This window comes from Rhipicephalus microplus, chromosome 8, assembly GCF_043290135.1.
Source record: "Rhipicephalus microplus isolate Deutch F79 chromosome 8, USDA_Rmic, whole genome shotgun sequence".
Classification (NCBI taxonomy): domain Eukaryota; kingdom Metazoa; phylum Arthropoda; class Arachnida; order Ixodida; family Ixodidae; genus Rhipicephalus; species Rhipicephalus microplus.
In genome coordinates, this window is record NC_134707.1 from 92004602 (window position 1) to 92027932 (window position 23331).

The following is a 23331-nucleotide window of genomic DNA, read 5'->3' on the forward strand; positions in this document are numbered from 1 at the left end:
TTACTAAATGACTTCCGAGTCATGATTATCACGTATGGATGTGTCGTTTACGTGTGTTATCTGTTCCCGTCACGTGATACCAAATTTAGTATAGGCACCGTTCAGTCGAGATTTCCAGTCTGACTGCAGCGCCAGAATACATAACCTAGCGGATAAAAAAACAAACCTTGAGACGGCATCAGTGAAAATGGAAAGTGACACGCGTGTCTCGCACCCTGACTCTGCCGGCGGATTGTGTTCGGGATACACTGGGGAAGCGAGCACGCGTCTCTTTTCTGCGTGCCCCTAACGGTGAATGTCAGAAACTTTGAGATGGGGCAGTGTGAATCGCAGTTCCCTTTGGTCAGTGTGCGGTGCCTATACGTGGAGCTAGCGAAACACCCGTGAGCACGCTTTGAGCGTGGTATGTTGTCATCGTCTTACATGACACGCGTGTCTGGATTATCATGATTGCACCAGTGTCATCCATTGACGTCACGTAACGCCAAATCTGGTATGTGCGACTAGCAAAACGGCCGCGGGCGCATCATGAAGGACCCAATACACTCCAATGCAGCGTTGATGCGTGCGAACGCTAGGTACACCGACGATACGTAAGCAAAACGCGAGCACTCCATAGTCTGAAGCCAGGCGCGACCGGAGTGACCAGTGACCGTCGGCATGGCCCAACGGCAACCAGCGCGAAATGCGACATGCTGCATTTCGTGCCGATGCGTTACCCAGACAACAATGCGTGTCCCTTTTTTCGTGACGGAGGGATGCCGGACACACTGAAACGCACATGCGATAACGCAACGCAGTGCGCGCCTGGGAGTACATGACAGGACCGGCGCCTGGCGTGGAAACGCTTGCGTGACGCAACGAAAAAGCACGCGCACCGCGTCACATCGAAATGTATTGGCACCTTGACAATGGAATGTAGTCATGTTCTCACATGGCACGTATTTCATGATTATTATGTTTGCACAAGACACATGCCTTCGTCATCCATTGGCGCCACGTGATACCAAATTTTGCATATGTGAAGCTAGCAAGACGGCCGCCAGCGCATCATGAGCGTGGCATGTAGTAATGTTGTAACATGACACAGCATCTCATGATTGTCATGTTTGCACAAGTCACATACTGTCGTCATATCTTAACGTAACGTATTATCAAACTTGGTATATGTGACGCTAACGATACGGCCCTGAACGCATCAGGTGCGTGGTATGTAGTCAAGTTACATGACACGCATGTCATGATTTTCATGTTAGTGTTTGTCGCTTGTGTTCGCCATGCAATCGTGTCATACCATACCAGTTTTGCAACAAGCCATGTGAACGAAACCACTGCCAAATCTTCAGGGCCATGAAAGGTTAATCAAGATATTCAAGACATACATGTCATCATTTTTATGTTTTGAATAATAAAATTTGTTGTTCATACAGGCACGTTATGCCATACCAAGTTTGGTATCGATACCATTGTTGAGAGAGCCAGGAGGGCTAAACGTCGCAGGTGGCTAGATAGATAGATAGATAGATAGATGGATAGATAGATAGATAGATAGATAGAGAGATAGATAGATAGATAGATAGATAGATAGATACGCTTAAAGTCGCCACACTTCGCTAATAAATGCTTCGCACTCAACAGTTGTGTTTTACGAATAAATTGATAAGCGGATAATCACGAAACTGCTCGTTCCGACGAAGCTTGGTCCTTGAATACGACGACTCGTTTCATCTAAGTACACTATTTCCAGGCGCGGTAGAACAACTACGAATTGGGATGAGGTGAATTCGGTTTTTATAAACGCTGCTAAAACAAATGCTGTTCCATTCAACCTAAAGTTTTAAATTCATATACTGGCGTATACTTATACCTTGGTGAGAATAACTGAAGGTAGTAAAGACACTAGGATATTCTTAAGGAGAGAGTAAATTTATTGGTTCGTTTTCTGTGCGAGACACCGTGTTAAAGCTAACAAAACCATTGACAGCAAACATATAGAAGTAACTTGAATGAGAAGCTGAAAAAGGAGAAAACCAAGAAAAGATCACTTGCCGCCGACAGGCTCAATACCTTGAACCTTCAAACAAGGCGTCCGATTTTCTACCATCGAGTTACGGTGGTGGTCACTTCCCGTCCATTATATGGAGTATAATATGTGCACCTAAACATGAGTGCGTCATCCAGCGCCACCTGTTCCGCACAGCCGCCATTCAAATTACTGTGACTGGCCACATAGACAGTGCTCTAGGCATAGAACCAGATCGTAACGAAAATATTGGAGTCGGCAGAGGTTCCCGGTGCGATATTTCGCAAGAGGCTTACGGAGCTTTGTCAGCCTGTGCTCCGACTTTCCACGTTTTGTCGAGAATTAGCCTACATTGGCCATTTTCTGGTGGAAGTGCTGAAGAAGCATATGGAAATTTTCTAGCGTACTGACTAACTGTATATGGCACATTTAGTACATTACTCATTTCAAGATTACTTTTCTTAAATTAAGACATCATTTGCACTGCGTCCAAAGTTATATCGCCTTTGAAACTAAGGATGACTTTTTTTTCTGTTCTGGAAGAATGCTCACAACATTACTTTGAATAATAATGGTTCATCATCTGAAAGCATAGTGATGTGCAAAATATATGGTCATAACGTCACCCTTTCGCAAGTCCTAAAATTCATATGTATGGAGTGTTTTTTCCCTCTATAGTATCCTTTTGTATTCTTCTATGCACCTATAATTGTTCTATGTGGCCACCTGTGTGCATCAGTCTCTAGAAAATCTTATGGCGACGTAAGTGTGACCAAATAAATAAATTGATATAGTAAATAAATACATTTTCTAGCCATTTTTATTCTTACAACTAGATGCATATCATAGAGAACGAAAAGAAAAAAAATGACAGCATATTCACGGAGTGAATGATGGAGAGTTAGGCGAAGCATCCGTCCGTCCATTCGTTCTTGCTTCCGTCCGTCCATGCGTCTGTCTGTGTGACCATTCGTGCGTTCATTCGCCCGTACGTGCGTGCGTCTGTTCGTGCGTCCGCACGTTCATGTGTGCGTCCGTTCCTGCGTTCGTCCATGCATCCGTCCCTGCGTCCGTCCATGCGTCCATCCGTCGGTGCCGCCACCCGTGAGTCCGTCCATGCATCTGTCTGTGTGTCCGTTCGTCCATCTATTCAACTCTCCAAGTACCACAATTTCGCATATGTCATCACATATTCCGTATCTGCACCGCCATCCAGTGGACATTCCAAGGACTAAACGAGAGGTGGCACATGCACCCTTTCTTACGGCTTGCGCTTCGTGTCTACTTCCTACCTTTAACCACCTCGAGTTCATCGTATATACTAGTTCACTGTATTCATGGCACTGCGGCCCAACGCTCGCTAAACCTTTCTAAAACCAAGGAGGTTATGTCCAGCGAGTATAACGTAGCAACCTTTTTTTTGTCAGATAGTGCTCAATGTACATGCCAATGGCTGCTGCTAAGGAGGAATGAGAGACAGGAGAATCCGGCTTGCAGGTAACGCGCACGTTGCAAATTTTTTATTGTTCAACAACGCCTTTCCGTGTCATCAATGCTCATCACGCGCTGTGTTGGCTGTCTTCTTTGAAGGACCCCACTGGACGACTTGGCCGTTGGGCATGATGCCTGCAAGAGTATTCCTACTCGGTTGCTTATAAGTCTGGAAGTCTCCATCTCGACGCCGATTGCTTATCCCGCTACCCTGTTGATCACCCCGACGAATCAGACATCGAGCCTAGCCTCAGCGTCATGTCAGTGTCCCAGTTTCTTCAGATTAGTGATGAACAACGGCGTGATGCTTCTCTGCGACAACTTATTGACCGTCTCGAATATGCTCCGAACGACGCATCGCTTCGCGTGTACATCCTCCTGAATGGCACGCTGTACCGTCGTAGCCTCCAGCAAGACGGCCCTGAGCTCCCTCTTGTCGTGCCGGAACATTGGCGTTCAACCCTGCTGCACGAGCTGCACGACGAACAAGCCGCTGGTCATCTGGGTGTATCTCGCCGCTTCTTTTTGCGCGGTCTCGCCCGGTCCGTTCGCCGTTACGTGTCCTCCTGCGATAAATGCCAACGTAGGAAGCGACCTACTGCGCCCCCGGCTGGACTTCTTCGACCGATCTCTATCCAAACCGAACCTTTCTTCCGTGTTGGTATAGATCTTCTCGGTCCTTTTCCCGAGTCGAAATCGGGCAACAAGTGGGTCGCCATTGCTATACACCACGCGACTAGGTATGCCATAACTCGAGCGCTCCCCACCAGTACTGCTACTGACGTTGCAGATTTTTTGCTCCACGATGTCATCCTACACCATGGCGCTCCTCGCCATTTACTCACCGATCGCGGCTGTGCATTTTTGTCCCGTGTAATCGATGATGTTCTGCGCTTTCCTCGATGCAGCACAAATTGACCACTTCTTACCATCCCAAAACAATTGGCCTTACCAAACGGCTAAATCACACCCTCACGGACATGCTCGTGATGTATGTGTCCTCCGACCATCATGACTGGAATCTGGCGCTACCTCACGTGACCTTCGGGTACAATTGTTCACGCCACGACACCACTGGTTATTCGCCCTTTTATTTGCTCTATGGCCGTGATCCGACGTTACCACTCGACACCCTACTTCCAACCACTACAACGCCGTCAACCGAATATGCACGCGACGCTATTGCTCGTGCTGACTACGCACGTCAGATCACCCGTTCTAGACTTTCGGCTTCGCAAGCCACCCAGAAATCCATCTACGACAGCCGGCATGCTGATGTTCGCTTGTCACCCGGTTTTCACGTTCTCCTGTCGTGCCCAGTTCTTCGAGTTGTCTTATCAAAGAAGTTGTTGTTTTGCTACATAGGTCCTTACCGTATCATCCGCCAGGTAACCGACGTCACCTGTGAGATCATTCCTGCATCTGAGACCACAAGCCTGCCTGCAACCACACCCAGTGATGTTCTGCATGTTAGCAGGCTAAAACCTTACCACCTGACTCTTGAAGAACACATTTAATGCTCCCCGAGGCGGAACTTTTACTACCAAGGGGAAGGGGTGTAATGCAACGTAGCTGACATATCAATGGTCAGAAGACGACAACAAGGAAGAGGTCTGTCAGTTGTGCGTGCTGTCTTCCATCTTAGTCGATGCTATACGCGTTTTTCAATATAGATTCTAAATAGACACGCCTCGTGTCATTTTTACGTACCAATATGTACAAGTACCACCCTCTACGGCCGGTTCAAGAACTAACGAGAGGTGGCTACATACGAGTACGACGGGGCACTCACCGTACGGGTTAAGGAGCTTGGCTCTAAAAAATACGTAATCTCCCGCTAAAGTAAACTTTGCTTATATGTGAAGCAGTGGGTGCTAACGCTTACACTGGTGGCGACGTCGATGCTCCCACTCAGCGCGACGTTGCACAGGAGAAAAACCAGAGAAAGTGCAAAGCACGCAGTGATGGATGAATGTTTCCGTACTGGAACACGCCAATCGCTGTTAATGGGCGATCATACTCAGAAGACTCTGATTGAACAGAGAGCCCGATAGTCCACTTTTAGGTAATGTGCACGGTGCAAATTTAGATTGTGAAACAACGCACTGGAGAAATACTTCACCGGCACTACCTTGGAGGTCTAGATACAGTGGCTACTTGACAGTTTTTCAGAAGGAAGTTACTTTTGGTAAATGCGGAACATTTCTTAGTCGCACGATATGTTGCGCTTCAACGTAGGCGCTGGCGCCGTTCACACCCCCACTACGCATGCTCGCTTAGGCTGACTCAAAAAGACACCCGTGAAACTGTTGCGTCTCCCCCCCCCCTTTCTAGCCTCTCAAGGCAACGCAGGCAGCGTCTGCTAGTAAAAAAAACAAACGCCAGGCCTGCGTAAAAGGCGCAGCACAGTCACAGCGAAAGCTCGAAGAGAGGACTTTATGGCGCTTTTCTAAACACTCATTGGGCTCATATGGTGGTTTTGGGACGGTAAACCCCACATATCATCAAACACTCATGGGTAGTTGCTGCAAGTACACTTGCTTGATATCTACTACGGCATTATTATTATAAATTTTTAGTAGTAGGCTGGCATTCGCTATGCTATTTTTAGTCATTCTTCTGAAAAGCGTAGTATCCGCTAAGCCCTTGCAACGAATTTCGTAGCAATTGTTTATTCAGTGGTTGACAACGATGAAGAATTATGCTTGATGTGGGTATACGCCACAGTTAATAAGTGGACAAGAACAAAATTTCGTAATGGGTTGAAGCATTAGGGAACCCACTCATTACGCTATTCGTATTGTGCGACGACTGTTTGTTCGTTCGCTGTTTCATATTGCTTTATAAGTCGTATAATTAACGCTATAGTTTTCCTGACATCAAGCCAGCCTGAGGCAAGTTAGCAAACAAGCCCCAAGCACTGGCGTCGCTCAGTCTTTCTTTCGTCGGCACTGACGCACGTCGGGCGCAAAGATCTTGTGTTCCGTAGAAGCGGCGTTTGCGGCACAGACTAGCCACGGTAACAGGATAGCCGAAGATCAAGACGCAGTTTACCATAATATTTTGCCACAACTGCCCTAGAGACGCATGTCACGAAACACCTTGTTTTTACACGGTGATGTGCGAGGCAGACCGTATCAACTAGATTTACGAGGCGCACTCACTTGCACGGTTCTGCTGCCGGAGGTGTTGGCACTGGACGCCTACCAGATAAATCATGTCTGGGCTATCACCACGGATGCTACGAAACGCTTGCTGGTCGTGAAGGAGCTGGAAGTCAGAGACCAACGCTGCATCACCGTAGACCCCTAGTATAGCAGGCGCGGCTGCACCTTCATTGGTTGTTTTATGGCGTCAACGATTAAGACTTCCGAACGGCGTCAGCAGCTTTTCGGAAGGTCATACAAGTCACCCTGTAACATTGGCTTGTCTCTGTGTTGTCGTTTTGATCTTCTTGTCTCTGTGTCGTTCGTGTCATTCTTGCCTCTTTGTCGTCGCTTTGTTCTCGCGCTATAACTATCGCCATGCCATACCAACTAGCCCAAGCTGCCGCACTTCGCGTTTAAGAAGTCAGCGACAAGGGGTTAACTACGTGGTCTGTGCTTCTTAAGCTCAAGAGTGGCGTTAAGGTTGAAGAACCTCCGCATCAAATCAGGGTGGCTGGTGAACTGGCACGTGTGGTTGCGCCTGGTCAGTCAATGCAGTGTTTGCGCTGCCATAGTACCTGCCATGTTACAAGAGAGTGTAAGGTTCCCCGACGGTAGCGCTGCCGTTGGTTCAGCTGCAGCGAAGATGAGTGCATGCGAACGTACGCATTAGCTATCGTACCAGCTGAAGGTGAAGACACAGCAGAGTTGGTGATGGATGCGACCAAGGCTGAGGGCGTGGTGAAAGGGACAGTGACGTGGTGAACCCACATGCTTAAACAGGTACACCTACACCGATTGGTGGTGATGGCTTAACAGTGCAAGCTGACAAGGCACCTGAGGAGGTTACTCAAAAGCCAGCTGGCCAAACCGAGGACGGCTACACAAGTACCCCTTGAAGGAACTCGAGCCGGTGGAATTAACCGAACAACTTTCAGTGTCGAACGAGAGTACCAGTTGTGGGGCACCGAGCAAAAGACATTACGAACAGTCTACAGGAAGGAGTGGGGTGCCCAGTGGAAAGCATGAAGACTGGCCATCTGCGAAAGCGACGTCGTTCCGATGTAGTAGCACAAGGCTGCGTCCGAACCTGATTTCGGACAAACACGGGTCACCATTGTCCTCCAGGGGCACAGGACCACCTGGAGGCTCTGAGGATGTCTAGCTCCGTGCTATGCGCTGAAGGCAAGCATCATGCCCAAGGCTAACTTCTTCACTGTGTATACATGGCTTTTGCCACAAAGTTTACACTGGCAACGTTAAATGTTCGAGGTCTCGCCAATAAGCGGAAACAGAGCCAAGTCTATAAGCTGCTCGTGGATTATGCTGTGGATGTATTAGCTGTATGAGAAATGAAAGTAGACGGTAATGAAGAGACCCGGCACATGATGCTGATGTTTCCGGCGCGTTACTGCGCAAGGCAGTAGGCACGTCTGCAGACTGTGTCTTATTCATTAAGTAGTTACCGGGCCTTGTAGTGTAAGTTATTTTCTCTTGCCTGTCTGGTAGATTGGTTTCCTGTGTTATTGTGTTAAATAAATGCCAGTAGTGTGTGCTTATTTATGCACCAATCATTTGCGAAGAACGATGACATTTTTAAAAGCTCAAAGCTTACTTAAGTTTGAAAAGGAAATCTGTATAACTTGGTGATTTTAACTGCGTCCTTAATGGGCGAGATCGATCAAACGGGCACGTCATGTACGACAAAAGCAGTAAGACGCTAGCAGACACAATAGAGAATTCAAGTTAGAAGACGTGAGTGGCTGTATGGAGGGAAGGCGGGAAGCAGGTTTCACACATTTTCTCTTGAACAGCCAAGCACGCCTTGATTGCATTTACGTGTCGCTTGAAATAATAACCCCCCGTAAGACATATGGTGCCTACCCAATACACTCCAGCGACCACTGTTTAGTTAAATGCGATATGGGAGAGAAAACAAAAGGTGGAATTTCGTCATGGAAGCTGTGGTGAATTTCACTTTGATCACAGATGAATATTTGTTAAGATCAGGTTATGAACTTCTTCAATGAAATAAAAATGGATGATGAAGGTAAACGTGCAAGACAATGGGAACAGTTCAAGCAGCGAATAAAAATAACAGCCATTTATCGTTCTTGCGCATTAACCACGGTGCACTCATTTGTGCGTAGAGCTGAGGCTTCAGCTGATGGAAAGACGCCATTCAAAAGAGCGTTGGCGGTAGAAAAAACGAACTCTCGACGGAATCACAATGAAAAAAAAATAAAGAAGGTTGGTCACGAAGTAATTGATATCGGCAGCATTTCATGCATATTTTGAAGGCATTATGAAAGCCTTTTTGCTGGTAGAAAGGTACACCAAGGAAAATTTAAAGCAGAATACTTAGGGCGCATGCCACAAGTGAGTGAGGAAGTAAAAAGCATGTCTGCATCTGAACTTGAACGGGTGATTGATCAGTTAAATTCCCGCAAGTCTCCGGGACCAGAATGTCTTTGTGCCATATGGCAGAAGTGCTTTAAAGTAAATTGTCTCCTAAACGTGCAGGCGTTTTCGATAAGGCATATAAATAAAATAAATACCACCGTCCTTTCATGAATCACGTACCGTTTTGATTCCAGAGACATATGAGGTTGAAAAGCTGAGGCACGTGACAGCATACAGGCCAATCGCACTGACAATCGTAGACTACAAAATATAATAAAAATTGTGGCTGCTAGACTTCAGTGAGTAATAAAACATATCGTTGGGCCACCCCAAACACGTGAAATCAGAGGTCGTTCCAAAGTAACAAATGTTCATAAAATGCGGTCTGTTCTCAAATGTGTTAACATGAATCTGGCTCGTGTCGCACCACTCCAATTGGATCTGTAAAGAATTTGAATGCGTCGCCAACGCTTTTTTGTTTGCAGTATGGAGCACGTCATTGTTGGTAAAATATTTATGGACACTGTAGCCATGACATATCAAAATCGTAGTACAAAACTAATATTTAACATGACAGGGCGCCCCCCCTTCTAAGAATTGAGCGCCCAGAGCGTAAATCTGGCCGTGTTAGTCCCCTGTTGTTGTGCGTCCACATTGAAACATTATGGTGGTCGATACTGCAGAAAGATAATAATAGTGGGTTTAGAAGTACTTTCTGAGGCGGTATTTAAGAATCAATCACAGTTTATAAATCTTCAGCTCAAGTTCAAGGAAGCCACATAAACTGGGGTAAATGCCTCAGCTTTTGGCATAGATATGGGGCTTTCACCCCGTAATTTTTTGCTGCCATTCAATCGGTGAAAACGCCTTTTAAATCTCTCGTTATTCGCTCGAGTCATACAAATAGACTGACGATTATTGTACACACCAAACAAAAGAAATGTAAGAGAAAGCGCATAGATGGAATGCAACTTATCTGTCCAAGTTTGCAAGGGCTGCTGCACGCAACTGTGTTTTGTGTCTAAGCTACAGTATGTGATGCAAGTGCTGTACTGTTCACCGCTCAAAGTGCAAAGATTACATGAGGTGTATGCAATACTTGTGTGGGGGTCTAACTGGGAAAAGTGTGGCCGCACGAATTTGTTGTGACGGGTGAAGTGTGGAGGTCTTGAGCTAGGACATTTGTTTATCAAACAGTTGATAAATAGGTTTTTCATTTTCCGCGAGACAACAGATCCTTTCTTACTAACAGTGTGTCAAACAAGACTAAGTAGACTGTTTCCCGAGTTTGTTGTAAGCACTCATGTTACTACAGGGGCTGTGCAAGAATACACGAAGAAAGTTGTTTCCAGCGTGCGGTTTTTGGCAACGCTGTGTTCGGTTTTTAACTGACTACCTGTGGTCTGTTGGAAAGAGAAAACTGTACAAAGAAATTTGTCACAGTAGGCTCATCATCCCACTGTACAGAGCTCTATATACAGCACGCAAGGGTCAAAATTTACTTAAACGAGTTAAAAAAATGCCGGCAGCTCCAAGTGCAGAAACGTTCTTTTTTTTATTTATACACCGGAACACTTCCTGTAAGAACCTTCCTAGAGGAACGTAGGTTTTATATTGACGCGCGTATGTGCCAGTGGTGAGGACAACGAAGCAGCGCGAGTGTCTTTGGCCGAGAACAAAAGACACTCGCGCTGCTTCGTTATCCTCACCTTGGGGATCTCACTGTTTAATCTGTAACAAACAGGAAACTATTGTTTTCCTGCACTAATGGGAAGGAGTATACTTTTGGGACGTATTACAATGGACAATTAAAAAAAGTCTCTGTTAGACTCTCATGGAATTAAGTATTTGGCAATAGGGAATGATGATGGATTACCTTTCGATTTCATCATGATGAATCCCTTGCACAGTATTTGGTGCTCAGGAATGGCTGGATTTCATTGTCATCCCGACAGGACACCAGCAGAAGAGTATTTAAAACAAAATACCTCAAGCTTTGTCGAGGCAGTAAGAACCGATGAATGTGTACCTTTATGGTCAGAAAGGGTAGAAGCCCTACTGACCATGAACGAATGCTAGGACGTGATGTGTTGTAGTGATGCTTGATGGCTGTGGTTATTTTTGTTAGGTTTGTTGTTTATCTTTATATACTTTATCACCCCACGTGCGAAGTGTAACCGGAAATAAAGAAAAAATTACCAGCGTGGCAAAGTGTTGGGCTGGCAACCAGCAAAAACGGGTTCAAGCTCCACTGTGTCAGTATTATTAGGTTTTTTTTATAATTTCGTGCGATGTGGTTACGGACACCGGTGGCAGCAGCGGCAGCGGCAGCAGTGGCGGTGGTGGATACTACGGCGCCGTGCGTGACACGAGTTCTGATCTCATAAGTGTTCGCTGGAAAACAACTGCTGGCGCAGCGCACCCGTTCACCACGCATTGGGGTTTCAGCAAAGAGCGTCTTTTAAGTGCGAATGCGCTTTATAAGCGACCCCGAATCTGCCGTCTGTGTAGCACCTTCTCCTCTATCCTAGCAACAGCGCGACGAGCGGAGAGGAGCATATGTGGCAACGGCGCAACGACGTCACACACCACGTGCTTGCGCGCGCTCCGCTCCGCTCCGTGGCTGCACGGGCGCGCGCAGTCACGGAGCGCGATCTCGAGCAAGTCGTCTCGAGTGACTTGCTCGAGAGCGACTTGCTCGAGACAACTTGTTCGAGATCGGCAAGTTGTCATAAGTAAGAATCCATCGCAGGCATCAACCTCGACTGCGATACCTCCAACAACCAGAACAACGCAATCGAATGCGAGCATTGCACGCGTCGTTGAACATGTCGCGCCGGTTGAAGAAAAGGCAGCGCGGCCAAGGGCCCGTGATGCCGAGCGCAAGCGGGCGAAGCGGGCCGCGGACATAAACATCGTTATGGTGCGAATTTATTGCCACATATACTCGTAAACTCACCAAGATTTCCCGAGAGGGTCTAATGTTTCCTGGGTATCGCAATGTGATCACATGGGGAGTTTACGCTAACTCACTGGCAGTTTTTTTATAAAGCAATTTTAGGAAACTTCGACAACTTTCAGCGTATCTATCTATCTATCTATCTATCTATCTATCTATCTATCTATCTATCTATCTATCTATCTATCTATCTATCTATCTATCTATCTATCTATCTATCTATCTATCTATCTACCTAGCCGCCTACGACATTTATTTCTCCTGGCCGGTTCCATAATGTTATCGATACCGAAATCGGTATGGCACATCATTAATATATGAAGAACATAAGTGACTAGTCATAACATGAAAAGCATGACATGCATGTCATGAATGTCACGATATAAATTTGATGGTCTTGATACTCTTGAGGCGGTTTCGTTTATAGATATGTTGAAAATTGGTTTGGGACGACATGACTGCATGGCAAACACAAGCGGCAGACCCTAACATAAAAATCTTGACATGCGTGTTATGTAACAGCATGACTACATGCCACGCTCATGACGTGCTCGCGGGCGTTTCGATAGCTTCACAAATACCAGGTTTGGTATTACGGGACGTGAATGGATGACGAAGATATGTGACTGGTGCAAACAAAATAATCATGAGATGCATATCATGTAAGAACTTGTCAAGTACAACTCTCTGGCTTTGGCTCAAGTGGCTTCACTGCATTGAGCAGATATGACCGAATACCAGCCGATAATTGAAATTTAGTATTGAAAACGGTGTTGCATGTCATGTAGTTTTATAATAAAAGGTCGACGTGCCTACAGAGTACCTAACAATCCCCAGATAGTTACACATGCTCGTATGTTGTCATGTGAGAAAATGACAACATACCAATGACGCGCTCACGGCCGTCTCGCTAGCTTCACATGCACTAAATTGGGTATTACGTGACACGAACGCATGACATACGTAAATGACATGTCCAAACGTGATAATCATGACATGCGTGTTATGTAACAACATGACTAAATGTCACACTCATGACGCGCTCGCGGCCGTTTTGCAAGCTTCACGTATGCCAAATGTGGATTACGTCACGTGAGTGGATGACGAAGTTATGTGACTGGTGCAACCATGATAATCATGTGATGCGTGTCATATTAGAACATGACTATATGCCATACTCATGACGCCAATACACTGAGCGACAATGCACATGACCCGGCGTGCGTGCACAGCAGTGTTTGTTTTCTCGCGTCACGCTGGCGGTGCCACGCCAGGCACCGATTCGCCCGCCATACACTCGTAGGCGCGCGCAGGGCTGCGTTGCTTTGACGCATGCGCGTTTGAGCACGCCTGGTGTCTCTCCGTCACGAAGACAGGCAGATGCACTACTCTCTGCGTAACGTCGTCGGCGCCAAATGCAGTATGTAGCGTTTCGCACCGGTTGCCGCCGGGCCGCCTCGAGAGACACCGGTCGCACTTGGCGTGAGTGCTCGTGTTTTGCTAGCGTAGCGTCCGTCAACATTACGTTGGAGTATATTGGGCCCTTTTATGATGCGCTCGAAGCCGTTTCGCTAGCTTCACATATTCCAAATTTCTTTTCACGTGACGTGAATACATGAAGAAGCTAAATGACAGCTCCAAACATGATAAATATGAGATGGAAGTCATGTAAGACATAATTTACTTCCGCCTAGTAACGTTGTACTGATATTAAAGTGACACATCAACCTACAGAATCGAAAGTTGGGCTAGTTGGATATGCATGGTATAACTGTCAGTTCAAGCGCACGAATAAACAGAAAGTAACAGAGTAAAAGCACTGGTCCTCTCTTCCTTTCTGTTTATTCGTGCGCTTGAACTGACAGTTATACCATATCAACCTACCTCATTCGTACTTCGCATATCATCGATTCTCACTGTAAGTGGGATCTGCCTTTTTTTACTTTAGCTTGACGTTTGAAGAAATGCTTCTTCTTTTTTCAATAAATAATAATAACAGACGACATAAGAGATAAGAATTCTCAAACTAAACCCAACTACGCAGCATTCATGCAATATCCCCCCCCCCTTCTCTGAGACGTACTTTCTCGAGTTCCCCCTTGGAATAACGTGGCCGGCGAAGTTTTTTCAAGCCAGGAACTCGCTAGCAGACGCTGCCTGCATCGGCGTTGCGAGGTGAGGGAGGGGACGCACCTGCGTAGTGGGAGGAGTGTAAACACCGCAGGGAGGAAAGCATAGAGCAAAGAGACGCGAAGCTCAGTCGCAGTGCGGGGTTGTACAGGCAGCGGGGAGGAAAGCCTCCCCACCGTCTGTACGAGAGAGAGGGGGGTGTAAGAGAGAAAGGGGTGCTAGCGCAGTGGAGGGAGAGGGGGGTGCTAGCGCAGGATATCAGACTCTCACTGCATCTGCGTTGCAGAACGAGGGAAGAGGGAGCATGGGAGAGCAGAGAGAGAGCAGTGGATGAGCGCGTGCATGCGCAAAAAAGGTGGTCACGCCGCACCCAGAATTGAGCTCAACTCTCCGGTTTTTTTCATCTATAGTAGCCGTGACATGCTGAGCGAAAAGATAACCTCGCCACACTTTTTATGGTCCCTTCGCGGCCTGCAATTTGCACTTTTTTATTTCTCTTCTTTGATACTGGTGAGAGGGTTCGTGAAGATTGATGCCATAATACATTAATGCAGCTGGTCAATCTCAATGGTTCACTCGTATATCTTTTTACTTTATTGCAAGTGGAAAGCATGAGGGTAAGGCACGCGGTTTACAACGTTGATGTTCGTGAAAGTTGATAGGAAAGTGCATCCACCCTATTGGAAAGCCTGGGTTGGTGGATAATGCCACGTTACCTACGTGGAGAAAGAAGAGAGCGAAGAAATGAATGGCTGCTGTGGCTGAGTAAACAGTCGTCCACTTCGTGTTTCTCTCTATCGTTTCCTCTCGTGACAGACTAGTGGAGGTGCTGGGTACTCTACTACAACGCTTCATGCCTCCTGGTCCTGAAACAGAAGCAACCACCACCAGTGCACCAGGATCTGCTGATATCCATTGAAGCAGCCGCCGCCTTGAAGGACTACCACCATAGTACGGCCCCTTGGAAAGTTACATGAGCACAATGTTTGCAACATTCACAACCCAAACCGAGCATGACCCATTCGTTAGCGTACCCTGTGTCATCAAAACGCCTTGCACACCCAACCCATTCTACGGCGACGCCGGAGAGGATGTCGATGACTGACTCGACCATTTTGACCGGGTCGCTGCCATCAACGACTGGGACAATCGCCGTAAGTTGAAGAACGTGTACATCTCCCTCTTAGATGCGGCCAGAGTGTGGTACCAGAACCACGAATCTTGATTCTCAAGTTGGCAGGAATTCAATCGGCAGCTTCACGAGGCGTTCAGTAGCCCCGAACGGAAAGTTAGAGCGGAGCAGGCACTTTCTTCGTGGTTTCAAATGCCGAACAAGAGCGTCACCACGTTTGTCAAAGAGTTGTCGCGATTTTTGTGACGAGCTGACCCCCGCATGCCGGCAGACAAAAGTGCACCTTCTAATGCGCGCCGCAAAGAAGCAGCTTTTCGCGGGGCTTTTGCGCAACCCCCCTAGGACTGTGCCGGAGTTCATACGTGAGGTCACGATTTTAGAGCGCATGCTTCGGCAGTGGTTGTCGCAGTATGAGCGTCAGACGGCCATGTCCACTGCGTGCTCGCTTGTACCAGGAGGTGATAACAGGGAGGTCCTCACAGAACTCTTACGATAGGTTGTACGCGAAGACCTTCCGAAATCTCATGCAGCGTTCCCTTCGAGTATTGCTGCTCTTACGGACGTCGTTCGTAACAAAATCAGGCAGTTCGTTCATTCGTCACCACCATCGCAAGTTGAACCTCCGACGCTTTCCTACGCGGATGCCCTAGGCGTCTCTGCGCCGTCAACGGCACATTTTTCTTACACACCTGCTCGGACCTACAGATGAAGGCGACGTTGTCCTTGACGAGTTGTTGTAGAGCGTCAGTGATGTTCAAAAAATTGGCCACGAAGCGGCGGTAATAACCACATATGTCCAGAATGCGGCATACATCATGCTTTGTTCTCGGTATCAGGAACGAAGCAACTTCCATAGCCTTCTCAGGGTGGGAGCGAACACCACAGCTACTGACAATGTGGCCAAGGAATTTGAGTTCCTCATTTCCAACATAACACTTTTCCGGTTTCAGAGAGAGGCCGGCAGTGCGAATAGTCAGAAGTACTGCCCCAAGCCGCTCAATGTGCTGTCAAGAAGTCGCAGAAAAAACAACTACGTCGCCAGAGTACACTAAACAAGAGTGCCAGTTCAGGTCACATGAAACTGTGTCCATAATTCATTGGAGTCTGGCTAGAGCGGAGCACAGGCCAAAAGGGAGAACTTTAAATTCATAAAGACCGTCAGGTGTAATAAACGCTGTTTTTTCTCGTTCCCCTTCATCTACTTCAATCTGCCAATATCCGCTACGCAGATCCATGGAAGAGAAATAACGGGCGTGCCGCAGGTGATCCAAGGAGTCATCACTGTGAGGAAGAGGATATACAAACGCCTTTTTTTCGTTATCTTGTTCAGTTTGTGGTAGTCGACGCAGAATTGTAGTGAATCATATTTCTCTTTACCCAGAACAACTGGTGACGCCCATGGACTAGCCGATGGTTTAATTACGTCATCGTCAAGCCTTTATTTCACTTGATTACGAATGGCATCCTGCTCCTTCTGCGACACGCGCTAAACGTGTTGGCGCACGGGTTGGACGTTCGGCTCAGTGATAATTCCGTGCTTCATTAGAGGGGTCTGCCGGACTTTCGACGTAATGGGAAAACGGTCAATAAAGAATAAGAGGAGAGTGAGGAGCGTTGCCCTCTAAGGCTGTTCTACCCGACGATGGGTGTTGTAGCGACTGGTCATGCCAGTATAACAGCTGTTCTCAGTCGAGATCGTCGTAATCAAAGGAAAGGCGTCCAAATCATCCAAAGCCTCCAAGTAAGCTATGGCTGCGCGCTTCGCACAATGCATGTATTTGCCTCTGAAGTTCGTTACTAAAAGCGTAGTCTAGCCATTTCGGACTTGAACGAGACTTCAAGCAATGGTGACTTCTCGATCATGCTATAATGTGAGGTTACTTTCGGTGATGCCGGTAATTGACGGCTCCCGTGGACACTCAACAAGCACGAAGATACTACTGCGAGGTGTAACTTGACGCAATCAACTACGCGTAAAGCCGCGCCACGATGTTCGTTCTCAATGTCGGAATCTCGAGAAACACAGTTGGCAAAACGGACGATCACATCACGCAGATTCATTATCGTTCCATACTCTTGCAGAAAATCTATGGCGAAAATGACCAGCCGAGAACGTTTGGGCAGTACAAGGAATGACGCTACAAAAGCCGACGCACAAACCTCAAGCCTGGTGGTGCATCTTCCTATCGGGGATACGAGGTGTCCTCCAGTGGTAATTAGTTGACGGCCGTCCTACATTCTAAGCACCTTGGGTAAACGGATGGCTAATAAAGCACCCTTTACCGAGTAAGCCACTGACAACATGGAACCCAAAGGCGGGTCGTGCGCGGTGCGTTATGTGGACGGACGGGTAATGGTGACCGTGACTGTCATCGTGGTGCGACAGTTCGAATGAATAGCGGATATGGTGGAAATATTAGTGGATATGGTGGAAATATTAGTGGATATGGTGGGAACTGTAGTGGGCATAATGGCTGATGACGGCGAGAGTGTAAAACATGGTGGCAGGTGGTCGTGGTGGTGGCGAGCAATTGATGACGACAGTGGAAAATGCCGGCTGATGATGGCGAGGCGAAACGTGTTTTGTGGAAGGCTTGGTGAGCAAGTAGGGTGACAGTGGCGTGATGGAAGCTTGGTGGATGATGGTAGGAGAATGAAAAAGTACATGACAGTATGTGAAATTACTCAGTTGTAGTGTTCCGTTTTTGAATAGGCAGATATATTTGTTTACTCTCAAAAGAAACCAATCCTGTTCATCACGCTTTCTAGCACGTTATTCTTTTTATTGATGTGGTGTCAACAACGCTTCTATTTTTGTAGAGCGTAGAATATGTGGCCATGAATATGTTTACATTTCGCGCACGTACAAACAGCAGTTTGACATCCGCGATGTGTTTCTTTCTTGTGGTGTTTAGAAGACTAGAGGTATCACTGTGAACAGTGGTAATAAATGCTTTACATAGGCGCGCAGTTGTCAACAAATAAATGAGCTCCAGTTCGCAATTACCCCTTTCAATGTTAAAGCAAAACATAGCGGTCACTTGATGTCGCCACGCTATAAACGCAACTCTGGCAATTCTTGTACACTCTATTGCTTGAGCTGTACTTTTAAGTTAACAAAGTGCATGCAAATACGCATAAACGTTCACTTTCAACATGCGTCGAGACGAGCTCCAGTGAATTTGACTTCCACCCTTCCACCAAGATTTCCACCTAAGGTTAGTCATACCGACCGAGCCCGTACAAGTGTTATCGGTGCTTCTGGGTTTCAGAATACGTGATTTTGACAAATATAAATGACAATACAGCATAGCTGTGGCATCATATATTCTAAATGTAAACCTTTTATTGCGTACGATGTCCGCGCAAGAAGCGACAAACATCGAGGCGACGCGCTTGCAGCACTTCCACCGAATTTACTTCTCCCTTCACCGACAGCCGCAGGTCGCATTCACCGGAACTTCACTGCCTCTTATGCGAGAACACAGACTCGTCAATTCGTACGTATGCTGACTGAACCATTATGATAACATATATAGTGTTTCTGGCGCACTGCATTCGTTTTGACCAAGCCGTTATGTAGTTGTTCCTAACGACAGAGCAACAGCAGTGCGCTGGCACGAATAAGCTGTGCGTTCCGCGAAATACATCACAAACAATTGTGTGGGCGAATCTATCGAATGAGCGTAAAAGCGTTATAAAGCCTGAACAGATATCGCCCGTTAGAAGGAGCAAGAAACTTCGCAGTAACTGCCGATAAACTCTACCTGCTCTTCAGTTCTTTGAGTTTTTTTCTTGCGGTTGTGAATTGTAACAAAAACATAGTGCTGTTGCCATAATTGCAGTGGCATTTGTTACAAACAGCAGTTGTTTGGGTTTATAGAATGTGAAAATTTTAATAGCAGGTGCACATCCCGTCCATCTCAGGTAAGCTGAGACAGAAATGAAGTTGAACAGTGACTTTGTGAGCTGACTACTTCTTTAACAACAAAGTTGCCATCTGTCGGCGTAGCGCAGTGGTTAGTCTAACTTAGGAATCCGAAGGTGGCAGGATTCATTGCGCGCTGTCGCACCCTTTTTTTACGTGTGGTTTCTACATTGTTCTTTATACAATTATTTGTATTATTTCAATAGTGGCAGCTCGTCTCGGTGGTTTTGACACTGCTTCGCGCGCCAGCATTGCCAGCTCGAGCACTCCATTTATCATCCGCTCCACCATACGCCACCATACACCGTGTGCCATCAACATTTCCGGCACCATTATCCACCAAAATGGTGTATGGTGGAATCCTTCATTCCCATGATGGACGTTTTTTCAATAAGGCGGGCCTTTTCCGAAAGAACTTTGTAGTGAGAGAGAAACGAGAGACAGCGTTGTAAAGGTGGTTGATGCGGCAGTGCCAATGTTGCCACTTTCTTCGTAAAACAGGAGCGGAGTGGCTGTGGCTGCCAGCGTCAGACACGCCAGGTGCGTGAAGTCGTTGTGTTGCTCACTCGAATGGCACGGCGGGGTGGCTGAGAAATTATAATGAATAATGGCGACGATTACAACACTGCAGATTACTCCTCCCGGCAGACATTAAACCGAAATGAAAAACTATATGGGGACTTATATACAAGAAGGGTGGTGACGCGAGACAAAAGGTAATGGGGATAGTACAGGTCGTCAACATAATATGGCGCTGGGTGTACATGGATGTTCTCATGGTCGACAGTGGGAGAACCGCAACATACGAAGAAGTAAATGGTCATGCATCAGCGTGTCCCACAATGACCTATTCGAATAGATCGAGAGCGGAACATGTGTGGTGAGGCTTGGCTGCTAACGTTGGCAGTGGGTCGGCTGCGGTGATGTAGATGTCGGTGTCCACGCAGCACGGATCTCAGAGTTGCGTCCGGTGTGCTTGCGTGGTTACGCGAGCGGACGGACGAGGAAACATGCTCGTTTAACGGCACCACGTGCACTGTGGGTAGTCAGGTGCCCTGTAAGTGATAATCAATTGCGTCGACCAAACCTAGTAGACGCTGTCTTGAAGGGCATGACTGCAACGCGTGGGTGCGTAGCTGGACGGCCGAAAAAGGGCCAGTCTGTTTCATGCCAAGTGCGATGAGTTCGTCGACTTGGTGCAACAGCTGGTAGTTAAGCAGTAGGATTGGGCATCGTCACTGTTGTGACCATCAAGACCTGCGTTGTGGACACGCGTCATGTAGTTCTCATGCAGCGTTAGAGGCTCCGGGGATGATTGTGGAGCCCCACTATGACTGACCTCCCCAACGAGAGGCAGTGGCTGAGAAAATATGTTGATAATGAATGATGATGACGCTGCAGCCTAATCTAAGCACTGATTGTGTAACTAATACTAATTTGTCTAACGGATCAAGAAAGTACACGTTAATATAAAATACATTGCAGTACAGTTCATTGTGGCGTGAATTAGGTTCAGACTTCATTATACGACTACGAATATGCATTCCCGACACACGTCGTTGCATGACGGCAAGGTCGTCCAGGAAAGTGTGTTCACTCTTCGGCGAGTGATGGGTTTTTACTTGAAAATTTTTGTAGCTGTCAGTTATGGTTTTGGTTTCAAGGAACTCATAGGAACCAGTAATGGAAGTGTTGTTGCAAACTGAGTCATGTACGTGAGCACTCAAAACAGTAACGCACGTGTCGTAAGCTCTGCGCACGGACCCGCGTGCATTTGAGCGCCACCGTGAAAAGTGTGGTAGAGAGTCTATGTAAGAATGGCAGCCCAGTTTAGGTGTTGTAGATGTGTTTTGTTATCTATAAAACGGGGTATTTAATCATGTCACAAAGTGATCTGTTCTGCTCTGAATTCCGCAGTAAACTTTTTTTAAATTGGTTTAAACATGCATTCACTTTTGTATCATTCATTGATAGTTTGCAGACGTTGTGTATGTGCGTTAATTGTGGTGTCTCAATTTACGTCATTATGAACGTTTCAAAACAGTACTTCTTCATGCACATAAGAGTGCCACTAGCGTGACAATTTCGCCATTCTGAACATTTGGGGTGAGTTTTTAATACCCCCAACTTGCTGCGATTCCATAGCCACCAGAATGAAATTCGAAAGCACTCAATGTCTTCTAATAAAGCGTCTCTCATTCTAAGCGACATTAATGACGTATCCTTCTGCATTGCCTTTACGGTCACGTGAAATACATCAACGGCACCTTGTCGGACTGACCACCCACTCGAATACACACACTTTCAGCTGGTTCGAGTGGTTCAATAGGGCAGCTCCTAACATAAGGTTGATTTAACAACACGTTCACACCGCAATAATAAGGCGGGGCCAACAATTCTAAGGTTGGTTCACGCTGCACGTCTTGTGGTTATGCTGTTTACTTTGTGAGAAGTTTCCGTTTATACGATTTGTATTTTAACATACATTTTAGTATTGTCATCATCTCTGTGTCCATTCTAATGATGCTTGGTTTGATTTTATAGTACTGTGGCGGCTACGTTTTTTATGCCCGTTCTACAGTGGAGGGATTCGCCTCTAACTCCGTTGAGAAGAGGGCAATCACCTTCGTCACCGACCAGATTGTGAAAAAATTGGTGAGTAATCCACACTGTTTTTCATACAATGGCACAATAGTGCGTTTTGCATATAACCTGTTATCGGTGTCAACAACGTCTGTGGTTACAGAAAAATGAGTGTTGTCATTCAGCGAAACCTCTAATAAACTCATGCATGCTGCGTGGCAAGCAGGTCCTCTAAGACCGAGCCAATGCATTGCTAAGAAGTCCTGCTGCAACACCGTTTACGATTGATATCCAGTGCGATGAGTCTACCTACTTAATGTAATGTTGTGCTAAAGAAGCTTGGAATCACGTCTGCTGTTGACATCTGAATCGTGCCATGAGTGGCGGCTGTGAAAGCCGGACTATTGCAAAGCGCTGAGGCAGCTGTTGAGTAGTCCGGTTTGTTGGCTTGCAGACGGGTTGTGCGTATTTGGCTGATTCACATGATGGCGAAGAGGGCACATCGCCACTGCGCTTACAAAACTCACTAAACGATATGTTTAGGCTTCTCATGTTGCATACACCGACGTTATTTTTTTGTTAGTGTAGAAATTTCGACTGATAACCCAAGCTAGGTTAGCGTTTGAGAGAGCCACGCAAACGGGTCTCGACTGCACTATCGTGTTCAATTCTTGAAGGCGAAGCTCAAGCTTCTTTCAACTTTCTATTACTTTTTAGGAGTTATCGCAATGTTGAGCATCAAATAATTGGTCTCATTTAAAGCAATGCGAAGCTCTCATAGAAAGGGGAATCGTTATCGGGGACAAGAGATGCTATGGGATGTAGCTAGCCGTAAAATTATCATGCATAAAATGGGACCATGTCGCGCAGCGCAGACGAAATTCAACATTATGAACAGGAGCAATTGTTCTGTAGTGGCAAGAGAATGTGATTATGATGAAAACGACAATAAAGTTGTCGAGCAGGTGGGCGCCCCATGGCCCTCTCACATCCAGTGGAGAAGATGACGTTGGTCATCGAAAAGCTACAACCTACGAATCCAGAATCCAAAACAAGGTATTACAATACCTTGTTATGCACAGTGCTAGATTCCGTTGCATGAAGAGGAGGAAAGAATTTTATTTAAAGTCCGGTGAGTTGGTGGGGTGGGGCAATGGTTCGCCTAGGTTGCGGCCAGAAGTCCTTGAACCCTGGGGGCTTCCTCAGCCTCCTGGACGGCCGGCCAAAATATGATCTTCGAGGACGGGGCTGAGCATTGAGGATTCCCAGGGCGCGCGAAGGCTGCCACCAGAGGCCACATACTCGTTATGGGCACTAATCCCTCCACATTCCCATAACATATATATGCCCCAAAGTGGCTCTGCAGTCACAACACTTGCATTTGTTCGTTTTGTAAATATCGGGATATTATGGGCATATAAAGCACGCTTCTTCATCACCTGCATAAAACAATCATAAACTAGTGTTCTCCATCTTCATCGCTAGTGGATATGGCTCTTGAGTCGGTTCTGCGCCTCGGAGGTGACTGTTTTTGGC

At 46.7% G+C, this 23331-nt stretch overlaps 1 protein-coding gene across 1 annotated transcript in view; it reads left to right on the top strand.

Annotated features, from left to right (window-relative positions):
• The window catches only part of LOC142768314 (uncharacterized), a 42441-nt gene extending 20475 nt beyond the window's left edge, over positions 1 to 21966 (top strand). Inside the window, exon 5 of the mRNA XM_075870283.1 lies at positions 21757 to 21966. Within this exon, the coding sequence (XP_075726398.1) occupies positions 21757 to 21966 (210 nt within the window). The remainder of the gene's footprint in view (positions 1 to 21756) is intronic.
• Positions 21967 to 23331: the final 1365 nt, after the last annotated feature.